A 15,285-nucleotide genomic window follows, 5' to 3' on the forward strand; every position below is an offset into this window, starting at 1 on the left:
ATATTAATTTGTCAACAATGATGATCTTATTATCTCAAACACGCCTACTTGTCTCGTTGCTCGTCCTTAAGTTATTCAGTTTTTCTTGTAATTTTTACATTTTCTCCCCTGAGTTGTGCACAACAACAAGCAATAAGCCTATTCCAGTATAGGCCTGGTGGAAAGTTAACATTAAGTAGGACAGTAAATAGCCTACATATGTGATATAGGAATGTGTACCAGCCTAGTTAAAATTAGCTCAATGCATCAGTGATAATAATCCCATGTTATGAAGGCCTATGCAGAACACCACAACACCATGAAATCACCTACTGAGTAGCCTTTTACTTTTGATTGGGTATTGCTGATAGTAATTCTATACTTTTATTTCAAAATTGTATGTGAGGTATTATTACTTTTACTTAAGGATCTGAACACTTCTTGTACTTTCATTCCACTGGGATTATCTGACAGCTAGACTACGTTTTTATATGAAAAACAAAGTGCTCATAAAACGCATTGTTAGGGTTAGGCCGCCTCTCGCATTGCCAGAACTATCTCCACAGCGCTGCGGAGGAGGGTCTGGCCAGTCCACACAGCATTATGGGATGGGAGTAAAACATGCTCTGGTTTATTGGGATTTCTTTAAACCAATCACAATCATACGGTGCAACGGCACCTCTGCAAAAAAGCCTCGGGAAGAAGCTTGATTTTGTGGAACGTGTACGCTCCAAGGTTGTTTTAGTAGTGCAATAGAAAACCATAGTCCTCATATGTCCACCGGATTCCAAGGTTATGGACTTTCTGCCTAAATGAGACATTCAACAGCTTTTCCAGTTTCACCGGAGCAATCCCAGAAGTGGAACGTCGTGTATATAGACTAAGCTGGTGTGACAATTTCATTCTTCTGTTTCTTTGTAACCTTTTCTGATTTCACTGGTTTCTATGTTTACTCTTTCTATTGTATGATATGTGTTTTTTACTCTTGGTTTCTGATGTTAAGCACTTTGGATACCTGCTGGTTGCTGTAAAGTGCTATATAAATTCATTTTGATTGATTGGTGAGCCACCTACAATATGACAACTTGTTAAAGGCGTGTCTACATTTAACAACTGCTTATTTAGCCCACTTTTATCTGTGTAGAAACAGGACTTCAGATTTGGATAATGACATACATAACCTTCACTGTGCAAATGATATTTCCCAGAGTTTTAAAGGGACACAAGTTGGGGGACTTACACAAGATAGATAAAAGAATAGTTCTCATTTAAGCCCCCAACACAGTGGATCCTACATTTCCCATAACACAGCTCAATCTTATCTATTTAAAACATGAATGAGGCTTACTCATTGACAGATAAGCAATCCCTACGCTGATGATGTTGCCCGATAGCAACCACATACACACACACACACACACACACACACACACACACACACACACACACACACACACACACATACACACACACGCACACAGAGCAAACAAAGTGGACATTAAAGAGGCCACATCATCCCCATCTCCCCTTCAGCGCACCGTGCATCCTCTGAAACCGCACTGCTGTGCAGAAGGCCGCTCACGTTTGCAAGCTAGGCAGACGGTGGAGTTAAAAGAAAGGGAGAGAGGAGAGGAAGTCAGCTTGAAGAGGGTGAACCACAGACACTGCCAAGAAATGATGATGTCACTGTCAAGGTGCACAGACTGAAACAAGACTCAGAAATGAAAAACGAGGTGACGGAAGAGAGAAAGATTGTAGTAGAGCATTAGATCTTTGTCATTGCAGTGTTGTAGCCGGGTCAGCGCCTAAAACTGGGGGGAGGGGACCCCTGACCTGAGATGTTTTACTGCATTGGACCTGAAACATTTAGAGAAGCAAGACCACCCACGACCTTCACTCCCCTCCAGTGCGCTCACAGCCCCTCCTGTAAAAGGAAAAGAGGTAGAAGGGAGCGAGCAGAGAGTAGAAAGAGGAAGCAGCATGTTGCTATCTAAATCCAACCTCGGCTTCAGTACTTCTCGGTTTTGTTTAGCCATAAAACGATGTGCTCGGAGGAACATTTCTCACTTGGATTGGCTGTGACTGCGAGATGACTGGAGGTTTTCTGAGTGTTCCCATCATGAGGCCTCACCACTGCTGGACCGTCCTGCATGTGTCCATCTTGGCAGGGCTGCTTCTCACCTTAAACGCTGACAGTAGGTTATTATTGGTTTTGCATATTGTCCTGTCTCAGTATTTGTGTTAGCGTTACCTTTCCTCCCTCTGCAGGTCTGTTATGTGTTAAATCAGGACTTTGGACTTAAAAAAAACAGCCTGGTGACCATTATCCAAATACGCTGGTAAAGGTTGGAGGCCTGATTTCTGTATAGGTCATGAATTCTAAAACGCTGCAGGTACATGTCTACACAGGATTTAGATTCAAAATACAACTTATATGCAAAGTATGCAGGCAGCTTATAGAGTTTTAAAAGGACGAAGTTGGCGTGTACAGCAATCTCCCAAAGCCAACAAGTGGCTCAGTTTATTGTAAAAGTTGTAACCAACATTAGGTTATTCTTCTTTGAACAAGCCACATAATAATCTTATTATATAATTTACTTTGAAGGTATGTCAGATATACCTTGTTCAACTGACTAGTAAAACCCATTTCAAAATGTCGGTTTCAGGTGTTAAAACACTTTCGGTTAAAAGGAGGATGTATTTCGCGCGTGTGGGAGCTTGATGGAAACATTTAAGAGTTTTCAAACAAAAATGTAATTTTCAAAAACATGGAACAACAAAAAAACTATTTTTCTAGAGCTTACTCATTAGCTTCATCAGTCGTCTACCCACTTCATTTTCCTTGTTTCTATCCACATCAGCTTGCAATACGTCCTGGCAATAGGAGTGGCGTGATTTCTTATAGTAAAAAGCTACATGGCTGAGTGAATTACTTTATTTACTCTCACCAACCACAGTGTCATTCACATATTTGTCTACAAGGGTATGGTGTGGTTTCCTGTCTCTAATGTTTCTATGTGGTTTGGGGCCAGAGGACGTACAATATTATTTAATAGTGACTCATATTAATGTCAGTGAGCAACCAACATTTAAAAATGGACTTTCTTCATAGAAAAATCATAATCATCCATATAGTATTACCACTGTGCAACAGTATAGTTAACTTATCAAAAACGCCATTTCTTTGCAAACAAAGTCAAGAACAAGGCTGTTTTTGTTTTGCAGATACATATTTTTCATAGCGACAAACCCAGTTGTCATGGAGACATAGATGTTGAGTTTTTTCTGAGCATTTTAATATTGGGATGTGTGAAAGGTCCGGAACAGAGGTTGAACTGAACCGATTAATTGTTTTGTCGACTGCTGTTTTTAAAGGTTAAGAATGAACTCGAGCTCAACATTCATGAGCAGTGGAATATGTTGTGTTGCAGTTTTCAGGGATTTATGCAAAATAAATTGGGGATTATCAGGGTGAAATTCAGACATGTGGGTTTAAAGTTTCCCTCAAGACGCTGTGCTTTGGGTGGGAGTCACTCTCACTTCTTTCTCATGCAAATTGTGTTTCCATTTTAAGTTGACTTATCTCACATTATCACATATGATGCTACTTTTTCCATTTTAAATACTAATTATGTGTGTTTTAAATGTTTGGTGTCCTTTTCCAGTATAACAACTTACCTAGACTGTTCGCTTCAGGTCTTGCAAAGTCTTAAGAGCCCTAGAATGCATTAAACACCTTATTTATAATATATCAAATTTATTCAAAAGTCTTAAATGTTTTATCTTGCTTGCAGTGAAGAGTAATGCTAGTTGGTTCCTGGCAAAAAATGAATTAACTTAATTAATCAATTTTTCTTTGGATAACCCATCCATTTTCCTCTGCTTATCTGGGTTCAGGTTGTGTGAATATAATTGATTATATCTTTGGGATTTATTGTCACATGCTGCTGAAAAGTACAATAAAATGGGATATAAATGAGTTATTTTGGCCGGTGTGTACCAAACCAGTATGAAATTGTATTTCATGTGGTATTGAAAAGGCCTACACTGCTACACTGTTTTCAGTATCTAACGTCATATTCGTTCATCATTAGCTGGTATCAGATTCAATTGCCATTAATGCAATTGCCATTCCATTATAATAAAATTGTAAAGTTAAGATGAATTAACCCATGCTGTATGTGCTTTGTGTCATTTTCTTTTTGCAGGTAAGGATTCAGCTTGTGAATTAGAAATTAGAGTACACCATGGCAAGGTTTATGAAGCTGTCCCTGGGGAAGACTTTCGGATTCACTGCCCAGTTACTTTCTGCAACAGTTCCCCACCGACAGTCTCCTGGTATAAATATGAGACAACTAAACAGTTCTTTGTCCCTGTCGATGTCAGCAATAGCAGTCATATTAAAAAAGAGTGGACTCTTTCAAAGCCTTTAGAAGGGATATCGTATTTGATCTTCCAAAAAATACTCAGAAACGACTTGGGTGAGTATCAGTGTCGAGCTGGAGGCAGTATGAGTCATAACATCAACATCTCTGTCCATGGTAAGTGTAAAATTTTTCACAAATTTAACCCTCCTGTTGTCCTCGGCTCAAATTCGACACATTTTCAAAAAGTTTCTATTTCAAAAATATTTGGGATTTTTTCAAATAAATTGTCAGAAAAATAACATGGATGGTTCCCTACAACACTCTTCAAAAGTAAATTAACGGAAGAACGTTAAGAAAAGCTCAAGAAAACGCAGATAAAAACATTGGAAAAACTGACAAAAACCTTGTAAAAAGTAACAAAAGTATAAAAAAAGATGACCAAAACGTTGAAAAAACTGTTAATATTTTTAAATTTTGACCCAGAAACACAAAAATTTGCATGGTCGACGGTAAGACTGTACTAAAGTGATCCCAAAAAACCTGTGTTCGTATTGTACAGCTCATATTTCTAACTGCTATTAACAAAATGTCTATCTTTGTATCATTAAAACCTAATTCTGTATTATGTTATAGATGGTGAGAGTAATGGTACACGGAATGGCACAGGTAAGAAAAGCTTATACATAGTGTTGTGCTGGTATTCCACATGCTTCAAATGTCTTAATTTGAATCCTTTCCTTGAGTTTAATTGAGTCAAACTTCTTTTTATTACAGACACAATGCATTCATATCCTGAAAATCTATGGATGTACATGTACTTTGCAGCTGGGATTGTGCCATTTGTCATCATAGTGATCATTTTATCTGTTGTATCAATGCGAGGGTGTAAAGGTGAGATCTTGTACAAATATGCCATGTGCCACATGCCTGTGTCTTCAAAAACATAAACTAATTTCATCAAAATGCCATCATGCAGGGAAGCCAAAGAAAGAGTTGCAAACTGAAAATCAGGTAAGATGAGGATATATTTCAAACTTCCTGTCCATCCCATTTACCCCATCTTCAACACTTTAATGCAAAATGCTTATTTTGGGATGTTTTCAGTACATGGCGATGCCCATGGTGGAGCAACCCGTCCCACACGCCAGCCTCCAGCCCTCGCCAAGAGGAACCCCCTCTGCGCCGCAATCTCGGAGGTCCACCCGGAGGACTACACCGCCCTCACAACCCCATGAGCTGCCAACACCAAGAGACAATGAGGAAGAGGGGAGTTCTGTTGTGTATGCTGCTCTCAACCATCAGCTTCCAGCAAGGGCTGCTGCTCGGCCGCCACGGAGACAACAGCAGGAGACTTCAGAGTACGCGGCTATCCGGGTTCAAGACCCATCACCCAATATAAATTACTTCTAAGTGGACGACAGCTCACATTAGCCGGAGTAATGTGCGTCTTTGATGTTGGGGAGAGTGAATGGGGCGAGGACCATGTTTGATACTGGTGCATCCCAGAGGAGCTCATCAGAGTGATTAAAAGGAAATACAGAAAACTCGCCCTGGACAGTTTTTTCCAATTGCGTTTTTGTTAAAAAAAAACTGCTTTCTTATCACGAACATGCAGGGAATACATCTACCTGAGACTCTAGACATCCACCCTTTGCTAACAGCATCTCCAAAAAGACCTTGACCTCTGTCCAAGGTGAAGTTTGGCTAGGCGGAGCTGTGCTGGGACTTTGTGAGGTCATCATGTACCATAACGAATGGGTACGCCCTCAACATGCCAAATTAAAATGGAATGTAACCAAGTGGTCTCCACTCCATTTCAATTCAGCCAGAGGACCAAAGAACAAGGTACCTATACTGTGTTGCTATAACGTTGCCTTGTTTGCATGATCAAACAGTAAAACCTTTTACTTTTCCTTTCGTGGAAATGTTGCGGACATTATCCCGCTGGAGACATGTTGCAGGATTTCTCAAAATATGCGAAGCTGGGAGTGACCAAACTGCAGATGAGCTGTGTCACTCCCCGATGTTGAGTGCAGATTTGAGTCGCACATACATCACTAGCAACGAGTGAAGATGTGAGTTGCGCATGCGTTACTTTGCATCAAGCAGCATACAAGATGCTAACGACAGACTTCTGTAATGTCATACAGTGAAAATGGACCTACTTAATGAATTGGTTCACTGCTGGCTACAAGCTAGCATCAAACACAAAGGCTGTCAGTTGAATGGCGTTTTGAGCTAACTTTAGCATCAAACAACTATAGATAGCTAAAATGTTTTTAGAATGACTGCTAGCTTAGCTACAAGCTAGCAATCAAACACAACAAAGGTTGTCACTTTAATGGCATTTTGAGCTAACGTTAGCAATCAAACTACTACAGATAGCTAAAATGTTTTTCTAATGACTGCTAGCTAAGCTACAAGCTAGCAATCAAACACAACAAAGGCTGTCAGTTGAATGGCGTTTTGAGCTAACGTTAGCATTTAAACAACCATTGATAGCTACAACGTTTTTGAAATAATTCCCATCTTGTGTTATTGGTTGTAATGAGAAAAGTTTATGATGTCGTTTCACAAATTTCAGTATGACATGTTATGCTGTAAATTGTTTAAATCTGAGCATGCGTGACTCAAATGTGCACTCGACTCACTTCGGGGAGTGACAAGCTGATCCAACACTCGCGCTTATTATAAACAGACAACAGACAAGTTAAAGAGTAAGGCTGGGGATACTCTGGGTTTTTATTATTTTATAACAAATACCATCAAAATATTTAAAAAACACATACTCTCTCACTATCCAAAACTAATAGAACTTGTGCACATAACTTATATGAACTTCTAAAAACACATTGATGAACCTCACTTTTGCACTAGGTGACATGTTTCTTTACCATGAACACACTATTTATTTTGACTCCCACATATACTCACAAGAACACCAAGTATGTATTAATTAGCAGCTGAAAATAGTCTTAAAAAATTAACAAATCACCCTTTTTACTCCTGTGTGAGTAATGTCTGTTAAAACCTGCAGTGCCCAGCTGTTTTAGGAAATTACTTTTCCAAGTTTGAAGTTCAAATTTGTGCTTCATTCTTAAAGTTTTGTCTTCATAAGAACCAATCAGCTTGGGGTCAAGTGCCACAGACAGGATGGGGAGTCAGACAGTATTAAAATATAAACTAATGTGTTGGATTTTGGTATTTCATTGGATTTGTTGATTATAAGAAAGCCATAGACTTACACCAGCCTTATCCTCTAACATGCAACTGGGAATAGGGCTGTCACCAGGCTGAGAAGTCCTCTATCTCTAATTCTCCAACAGTAGAGGCTAAACGTAGCACCATCTCTTACCAAATGTGTTTTTTTAAGGAGAATTCGTTTGTGACCTTGGTTTGAATGTTTTGTGGCATACTCTCACTGACGGTTCAAACCGTGGCCTTGTGCCGCTCCACTTCCGAGACTTGACATCTCATCTGATAACAGTAATGGTTTTATGAGATTACAGGCTGTATACCACATCAACTATTGACCCACTTTCTGACTATGTGAATGACGAATGAGCTTCTGTAGTTTTGCTTTTCAAAACTTTTTGTAATTGTTAAATTTAACTTATGTGCAATCAAATACCATAATATGTAATCACAGAATATGTAACCACAACTGTTTGATTTGAATTAAGATTATGTGACACCATCACTGCTGAATCGCTTTTGTACTGTTTTTCATGTAAAACAACCTAATACAAAGGTAGCAAAACTGTTGAGAAGAACCCCCCCGAGTTTCAGTTGTGATGAGGTAAAAAAAAAAGTGTGTGTGTGTGTGTGTGTGTGTGTGTGTCTAAAATGTCCTTTTTGGGCTTTGATATGCATGTTGAGTGTAATGGGGGCATGCATATGCCAAAGACCGGGTAATAAGCAGGAAGTAAAGTACACCACTGTGATCATTAGAGCAGTCCTACAGTGACAGCTGCTCAACACAAGTGGGTACAGTAGCTGGTTTCCACCATGAGACTTAAATACTACCCGACCATCCTTCATGTGTCCATCTTAGCGGCGCTCCTTCTAACTTTGGATGCTGAGAGTAAGTTTTCGTTATTTTATCTATTGTAAATCACTCTCTGTCTTTGTTTCTCTTTTATTGATTAACATATTAAAAAATGGGAATAAGTTAAACAATGTTTTGCATGTTAAAGATGATCAAGACTGAAAAGGTTTTATATACATGTATTATACCTCACACAGACGTACAGACACTCAAAGACTCAAGAGCGCAGCATTAAAAACTTCAAACTTAAAAGTTGAATATGGATGTTAAAGAAAGTTAAAGACAAGAGTTTACTTTGTGAAAAAAAACAACCCCAAAAAACCAATGAATTCCTATTAAAACGTCAAAATCTGAAGAAATTGGGTATTTGATGTAAGTAACTTTAACTCATTGTTTGCACCTAAGGAGGATCTTCATGGAGTATCTTTAGATGTTGATGGGAAATATTAGCCATTCTTATCATACAACCATTCCAGCAAGTAACAATGACAAAGATTTAGCTTTTTCATGGTCCACCTGGGTCATTTTTATTCTGAGAATAACGATTACAAGTGAAAAGCAGGCTACATGTTGCATGGCCGAACAGCATTGTAATCAGGTAGAATCCCCATTAAAGGCATGGGAGGCAGGTCTTTTGCTGTGAAATTAAGCCTCTTGGTCACTGTTGTAGCTTTATACTTGCATCCCTTTCTCACAAGTTTCCCTTCCTCCATTGAGATTGGCAGACCCTGATCCCAACCATGGCTTCAACACCCCAAACTCGAACATTAAGTCAAGTAAACATCTTTAATTTAGATTTGTGGTTGCACAGAAAACCAACGCAAAAAAAAGTGCTTTAACCACAGAAATACCACCCATGATTTTGCTGACCTGAATTGGAAGTTTGATGGTTACAGCTGCAACATTTCAAACTTTTTTTCTATGCTCTAATTCTTTTCTTTACTACTCTTTGAAAATGTAACATAACTTTTCACTGCTTTCACATCAGCTGGTACCCGGTTGCCCCAGTCATTTCTAATCTTTTGTCATTTTTCTTATGCAGGTGAAGTTTCAAATTGTAGAGTTGAAATTAAAGTACGCAGCACAGATTTTGAAGCTCCCCTTGGAGAAGACCTGTGGATTAACTGCACAGTTGCGTTTTGCAACAATTCGCCACTGACAGTCACAGTCTGCTGTCACGTTCAAACCGAGTGTAAACCTGCAAAGCATTTAGAATGGACATTGTTTTTGGTCTTTGAAAAAATACACACAAGTGACTCAGGTGTGTGTCAGTGCAAAATGGTAGGCAGTATGAGTAACGAGAGCAGCGTCTCTGTCCATGGTAAGTGATCCTTCTGCACATCATGACTACACTGGACTGTACAGATGCTGATTTCACTCCCTCAGTGATATCTCCACTTTTACATGCATTGTATGGCTTACATTCTTGATTCTATTGATGCTGAGTCAAATGTCCTTCTATCTCGCAGAGAGCCCAGAAGATACTTTCTGGCCATATGTGTACCGTGGTGTCGGACTCACGGTGTTTGTCCTCATAATTCTATGTTTATGTGTTGCATCAAGATGCAGGTGTAAAGGTAAGGAGTTTTGATCTTTACATACAGTGATTGTTCAGCAGCAGAGGCACTCTGCAGACGTCCTTATGAAGGTCTAATCAAAAAAAAAAAACTGGAAAAAATGCCACAAAAGAATAAGAACCAATATATAATACAGGAAATATGCTATATAGATGACTATAATCATTCTGAGAACAGTAACTAATCTCTTCTGTTCTTAATCCGATCGTGCAGAAAATTCCAGGGACAAACCAGATCTGAGCTGCCAGCCCTCCCATGATGTATCGCCTCCCATGCATATCTATGAAAACGATGCATCGCCTCCCATGCATATCTATGAAAACGATGCATCGCCTCCCATGCATATCTGTGAAAACGATGCATTGCCTCCCATGCACGTCTATGAAAACAAGTAGTAGTCTCCATTTCTGTGCCTTGAAATCAACATGTTCTGCTAAAATGATTCATATTAAAACATTTCATAGTATTCATTTCAAGATTGTGTAACCTGCTTGTATCTCTTTTATTCACATTATTACTGATACTTGTTTATCAATGCTTGGCTTTGCTGTTATGTATTGTGTGTTTTATGTAATAGGCTTTGTAAATGATCAATTTGGTTGTCATGGCCTTAACATGGACACATCCATTTTTACATTGACCAAATTAAATCATGAATTGATACATTTTTGAAAATGTGTTGTGAATACTATTAAGTGTGATGGGGGTATGCATGCACCAAAGACCACGGAAAGCAGGAAGTAAAGTACACCAGTGCAGTTTCTAGAGCAGAAAGTGATAGCTGTTCTACACAAGTGGACACAGAAGCTGGTTTTTGAGTATTTCCACCATGAGACTTAAATACTACCCGACCATCCTTCATGTGTCCGTCCTAGCGGCGCTCCTCCTCACTTTGGATGCTGATAGTAAGTTTTTGTTATTTTATCTATTGTCCATCACTCACTCTCCATCTGAGCAGGTCTTTGTTTCTCTTTTGTTGAGTAACACATTTCCGAATAGGAATCATGTAAATAATGTTTTGCATGTTAAAGGTTATAGAGAGTGAAAAGGTTTCAAATACACGTGTTTTACCTTACAAAAATTCAGAACAGGCGTACGGACACACCCTAAGACTCAATGGCGCAGCATTAGAACTCGACAAGGAAGTAGAATGTAATTCCTATGTAGGAAAAAGTAAAAGACACGAGCAACCATGTCACCGTAAATACCTAACTGTGTAAAAAATGAAGAAAACAATTGACATAACTGTCTTTGTAAAATGGAAGTTGTAAAATGGGTCTGCTACTATAATGAGGATTGTGGTTCAATGTGTGCACCTTGACAGGATCTTTATAAAGTATGCATAGATGGTTGATGAAAAGGATTTTCTTACACGAAAGCATTCATAATTACATTATTTATTAACAAACTTTTTGATTTGGACGAGGTCGCACTGATCTAGAAAGTGCTTTCACCACAAAGATACCACGAATGACTTCTGACCTAAACTTCTGTTTGACGGCAGCAGCTGCAGCGTTTAAAAACTTCATCCGTGATCTCGTTATTTTCTGTCTCAATCCTATTGAAAATGTTGGATAACATTTAGCTGATTTTTGATTATGCCATCATCAGCTGGTTTTAGACTTTCCATCAAGCATGGATAAATGGTCCAATCTTTCCTAATCTGTATGTTTTTTGTCATTTTCCTTTTTGCAGGTAAGGATTATACTTGTGAATTAGAAATTAGAGTACACCATGGCACGGTTTATGAAGCTGTCCCTGGGGAAGACTTTCGGATTGGCTGCCCGGTTACTTTCTGTGACAATTCCCCACCGACAGTCTCCTGGTATAAATATGAGACAACTAAACAGTTCTTTGTCCCTGTCGATGTCAGCAATAGCAGTCACATTAAAACGGAGTGGACTCTTTCAAAGCCTTTAGAAGGGATATTGTATTTGATCTTCCAAAAAATACTCAGAATCGACTCGGGTGAGTATCACTGTCGAGCTGGAGGCAGTCTGAGTCATAACATCAACATCTCTGTCTATGGTGAGTGTGACCTTCTCAGTAGTTTAACACATCTACTGTATGCTGGACTTAACTGACCCAAGTAACCTGTGTACACATTGCACAGCTCGCATTTCTAACTGCTGCTGAATAAAAAGTGAATAAAATGTTCATCTTTGTATCTTCAAGAAATAAACTAGCCGATCTGTAGTGTGTTGATGTGAGCGTAATGTTACATTGAAGGTCATTCTTTCCAAATCTTAATATTAATCTGAATCCTGTTCTTTAACCATTTCTGTCCATGGTGAGCGAGGCTTTCTACACATCAGTATTACACCTAAACTGAACTGTACAGATGCAAAAACCTGTAATATTTCCCAAATTAATCAGACTGAACTTGATATTTCTGTGGCAAATAAACAATCTGAATGCTTTTCAGGTGAGGTCCCGCTCACCACTGTTACATGCACGACTTTGGAACCAGGTATGAAAACATAACTCGCTGTCTTACACCGATATTGTTGTGTCAGATGCATTGTACGGGTCAAAAGCTTCCAACAAACAAGATATTTTCATAAATCAACTTTTCATACATGCTCCTTTGATGCTGAATCCACTCTTTTATCTGGCAGAGAGCACAGAAGAGACTTCCTGGCCAAGTGTGTACTGTGTTGTTGGAATCATGGGGTTTGTTGTCATCGTGCTAACTGCATGGGTTGCTTCAAAATGTGTGTGTAAAGGTGAGAATTTCTTATTTATACATACAGTGATGGTTTTGCAGCAGAGGCACTCTGCAGATCCCAATGAGGGTGCAATCTGAAAAACAGAACAATAAGAAAACATGAGAAATGCCACATAACAACATGATTAAATATGTTATACAGGACCTACTGATTCAAAGCAGTCTGAGAACAGTAACTAATCTCTCCTGTTCTCAATCCAACCATGCAGGAGAATCCAGGGACACACCAGATCTGAGCCGCCAGCCTTCCCATGATGCATTGACTACCATCACTATCTATGAAAATGTTAAGTAGTATCAAGTGGCCTTGATATCAATCTGCTAAGTTGAACAAACAAAACATGTCATAGTATTCGGTTTAAGATTTGGTAACCTGCATTGTATTTGATTTCTTCAATTCTTTATCGATTTGTGTTCCTCACTGCTCGGCTTTGTTGTTACTTTTTTGTATTTTCACATAAAATGCTTTGTGAATTTTGGTTTTCATTGCCTTCAAATAAAACACATGTTCTTTTAGGGTACATTCCCACATTGTGATGTGTTTAGGTTGAAAATTGATGTTGTGCTCCTGTATTTCTGTAAATCAAGCTGTCATCACACAGAAGTGAAATTTCTCACATGAGAAACCGCTATTGTTAAGATGTACCAATGTGTGTGTGCAGTATGGAACACATTCAAGGGTAAATAGTTTTGTTTCCTGTACAGGCAACACTCTTGTGTTCACACGTCCTGTGCAGATACATTTCTTCAATGTGATTGTGTACTTGTGTGTGTGTGTGTCGGTGTGTGTGTGTGTGTGTCGGTGTGTGTTTGTGTACCTCTGTTTTTATGCTTTCTTTTGCTCAATCAAAGTAGTTTAACTTCTTTGGTACACTACCTGTTGTGCTTTTGTGAGCCGACAGACTCTGAACTGGCAAACAGGAGGCAAAATTACACACCAAGTCACATGAATGTATGTAAAAACAATAAAAGCGTGAATGTTGCTAACATATGCTAATTAAAGGGATGAGGATGATGCGAAGGCATTAGGTCAGCAGGTATTTGGTCATAAAATAAAGTAATGGAAGTGAGATTTGACCTGCTGCGTCATTAAGATACAAAATCCCATTTATAAAAAAAAAGATATTTTAGTCTGTACCAAAGCGGTAGACCGACCAACCTTAATTGCCATACTAGCATGGCCTACATTTGGAGTTAAGCTTTTAAAATAAGTCTTTAAATCATCTTTAACATTGATATAGGGATGTGTTGCGTATCAGCAGATAAATACAAAAAAATTGTGCTATTAGAGTTTTTTAGCAAGCAGATTCCACAAAGCCAATGCACAAAATTAGCAGTTTGATAAATGAAAATGCATAACAGGGAAGGCAAGTGCAATCAATACACTCTTAAACGTCGGAATATGCACATCAAAAATCATTATTTGTTCGATGCTGATGTTGTTGCATCACCTGAACATTTCCTTTGATTTTAACACTGAAGCTGTCATCCGACGTGCTCAATTCAGCAGAAGTGTTAAAAGACTTTTTAAGCAACGTGTTTGGAGCAGGCAGGCCAACACAGAGGGGAAAACCTCGTTCTTTTTCAGCCCGTCACCAGATTAACTCTCTCCACCCTGAATCCAGGAAATGAAACATTTCACTTCAGACTGAAACCAGCTACGGTGTTCATAAAAAACTGAACCAAAAGTCTCCACAGGCCTCCCCATGTGAAGTTCCACTGGAAAGGTCACTTTTACGACACAAATACTTTTTATAGAGAAAGAGAAAACATTAATTGTTGTATTTCTAAAGATGTTAGAGTAGTTGTTAAAATGTGTAGAAGAACAAAGCTGGAAATAATGGGGATTGCTGAATAAAAAATTCTGAGTATCTCAAAACATAAGCTCCTTTTAAAAAGTGGATTTAATGTTTTAGCTTCCATATGTAAAAAGCTTGACATTAAGCATGCCTTGGCATCACATTCGTATGCATGATTAACACTGCATGAGCAGCAACTTCATTTTAGAGTGTAAAGTTGTGATTTCGTGATACAAAGCTGTGACCACATCGACTGTCTGATGAGGTTTTAGCCTTTTCTAATTGACAAACGTTCTGTGGAGGAGAGCAGTTTGCAGCAGGCCAGTTTGTGGCCACAGCAACAATCCCCATTCAAAAGTGAGTGGTGGGGAGTTGGTCTCACAGGTCAGGGCTGCACGACGCGCCGCAAGCAGCGTGGCCTGTGGGATGTGCCACCTCTGTGGTTTGGAAAGTGCTAAAAGCTGTCACACACACACACTTGTTAAAGACCCCACCCAACGGGGCGGGCTCTAACTCACCCAGTAAGAGCGTCCGCCCCATGTAGACTGAGTCCTGCAGTGGCCCGGGTTTGAATCTCTCTCTCTCCCCCTTCAAATCTATCCACTCACTTCATATTAAAGGGAAAAGCCCCAAAAATAATCTTAAAAAAAAAAAAAGACCCCACCTAACACCCACGTGGAACATTGACTCTTTGCCCCTATGCTTTAGAGTTATAAACAAAGAAGTACAAAACCTTTGTGCATGTGGCTGTTTCCAGTTGTTATTACATTACATGCCAGCATCTTTA

General features: G+C 39.1%; 2 protein-coding genes across 3 annotated transcripts; both read left to right on the top strand.

The window, feature by feature from the left end:
- The first annotated feature begins 1,589 nt into the window (after nt 1-1,589).
- On the top strand, nt 1,590-6,365 carry LOC117939623 (B- and T-lymphocyte attenuator-like). The gene is made up of 6 exons (XM_034865090.1): nt 1,590-2,174; nt 4,188-4,522; nt 4,979-5,012; nt 5,121-5,237; nt 5,323-5,357; nt 5,451-6,365. The coding sequence occupies exons 1-6, from the start codon at nt 2,069-2,071 to the stop codon at nt 5,754-5,756; spliced, it is 933 nt and encodes a 310-aa protein (XP_034720981.1). The 5' UTR covers nt 1,590-2,068; the 3' UTR covers nt 5,757-6,365.
- A 1,903-nt stretch (nt 6,366-8,268) lies between these two features.
- On the top strand, nt 8,269-13,644 carry LOC117939624 (B- and T-lymphocyte attenuator-like). Of its 2 annotated transcripts, none has more exons than XM_034865092.1 (5): nt 8,269-8,430; nt 11,667-11,999; nt 12,397-12,441; nt 12,590-12,697; nt 12,909-13,644. In XM_034865092.1, exons 1-5 carry the CDS (start codon nt 8,355-8,357, stop codon nt 12,992-12,994), a joined length of 648 nt encoding a protein of 215 aa, XP_034720983.1. In that variant the 5' UTR covers nt 8,269-8,354; the 3' UTR covers nt 12,995-13,644. The 2 variants fall into 2 exon arrangements, with proteins under 2 accessions (XP_034720983.1, XP_034720982.1); XM_034865091.1 differs by lacking the exon at nt 8,269-8,430 and adding an exon at nt 10,364-10,876.
- Nucleotides 13,645-15,285: the final 1,641 nt, after the last annotated feature.

Source organism: Etheostoma cragini, chromosome 24, assembly GCF_013103735.1.
Source record: "Etheostoma cragini isolate CJK2018 chromosome 24, CSU_Ecrag_1.0, whole genome shotgun sequence".
Lineage (NCBI taxonomy): Eukaryota > Metazoa > Chordata > Actinopteri > Perciformes > Percidae > Etheostoma > Etheostoma cragini.

Bases quoted from the DNA above. Each gene is read 5' to 3' on its own strand.
- LOC117939623 (XM_034865090.1), top strand. From the start codon at position 2,069: ATGACTGGAGGTTTTCTGAGTGTTCCCATCATGAGGCCTCACCACTGC. The intron at 2,175-4,187 runs GTAGGTTATTAT...TTCTTTTTGCAG, and splicing joins TCTCACCTTAAACGCTGACA to GTAAGGATTCAGCTTGTGAA. The intron at 5,238-5,322 runs GTGAGATCTTGT...GCCATCATGCAG, and splicing joins ATCAATGCGAGGGTGTAAAG to GGAAGCCAAAGAAAGAGTTG.
- LOC117939624 (XM_034865092.1), top strand. From the start codon at position 8,355: ATGAGACTTAAATACTACCCGACCATCCTTCATGTGTCCATCTTAGCG. The intron at 12,000-12,396 runs GTGAGTGTGACC...AATGCTTTTCAG, and splicing joins CATCAACATCTCTGTCTATG to GTGAGGTCCCGCTCACCACT. The intron at 12,442-12,589 runs GTATGAAAACAT...TTTATCTGGCAG, and splicing joins ATGCACGACTTTGGAACCAG to AGAGCACAGAAGAGACTTCC.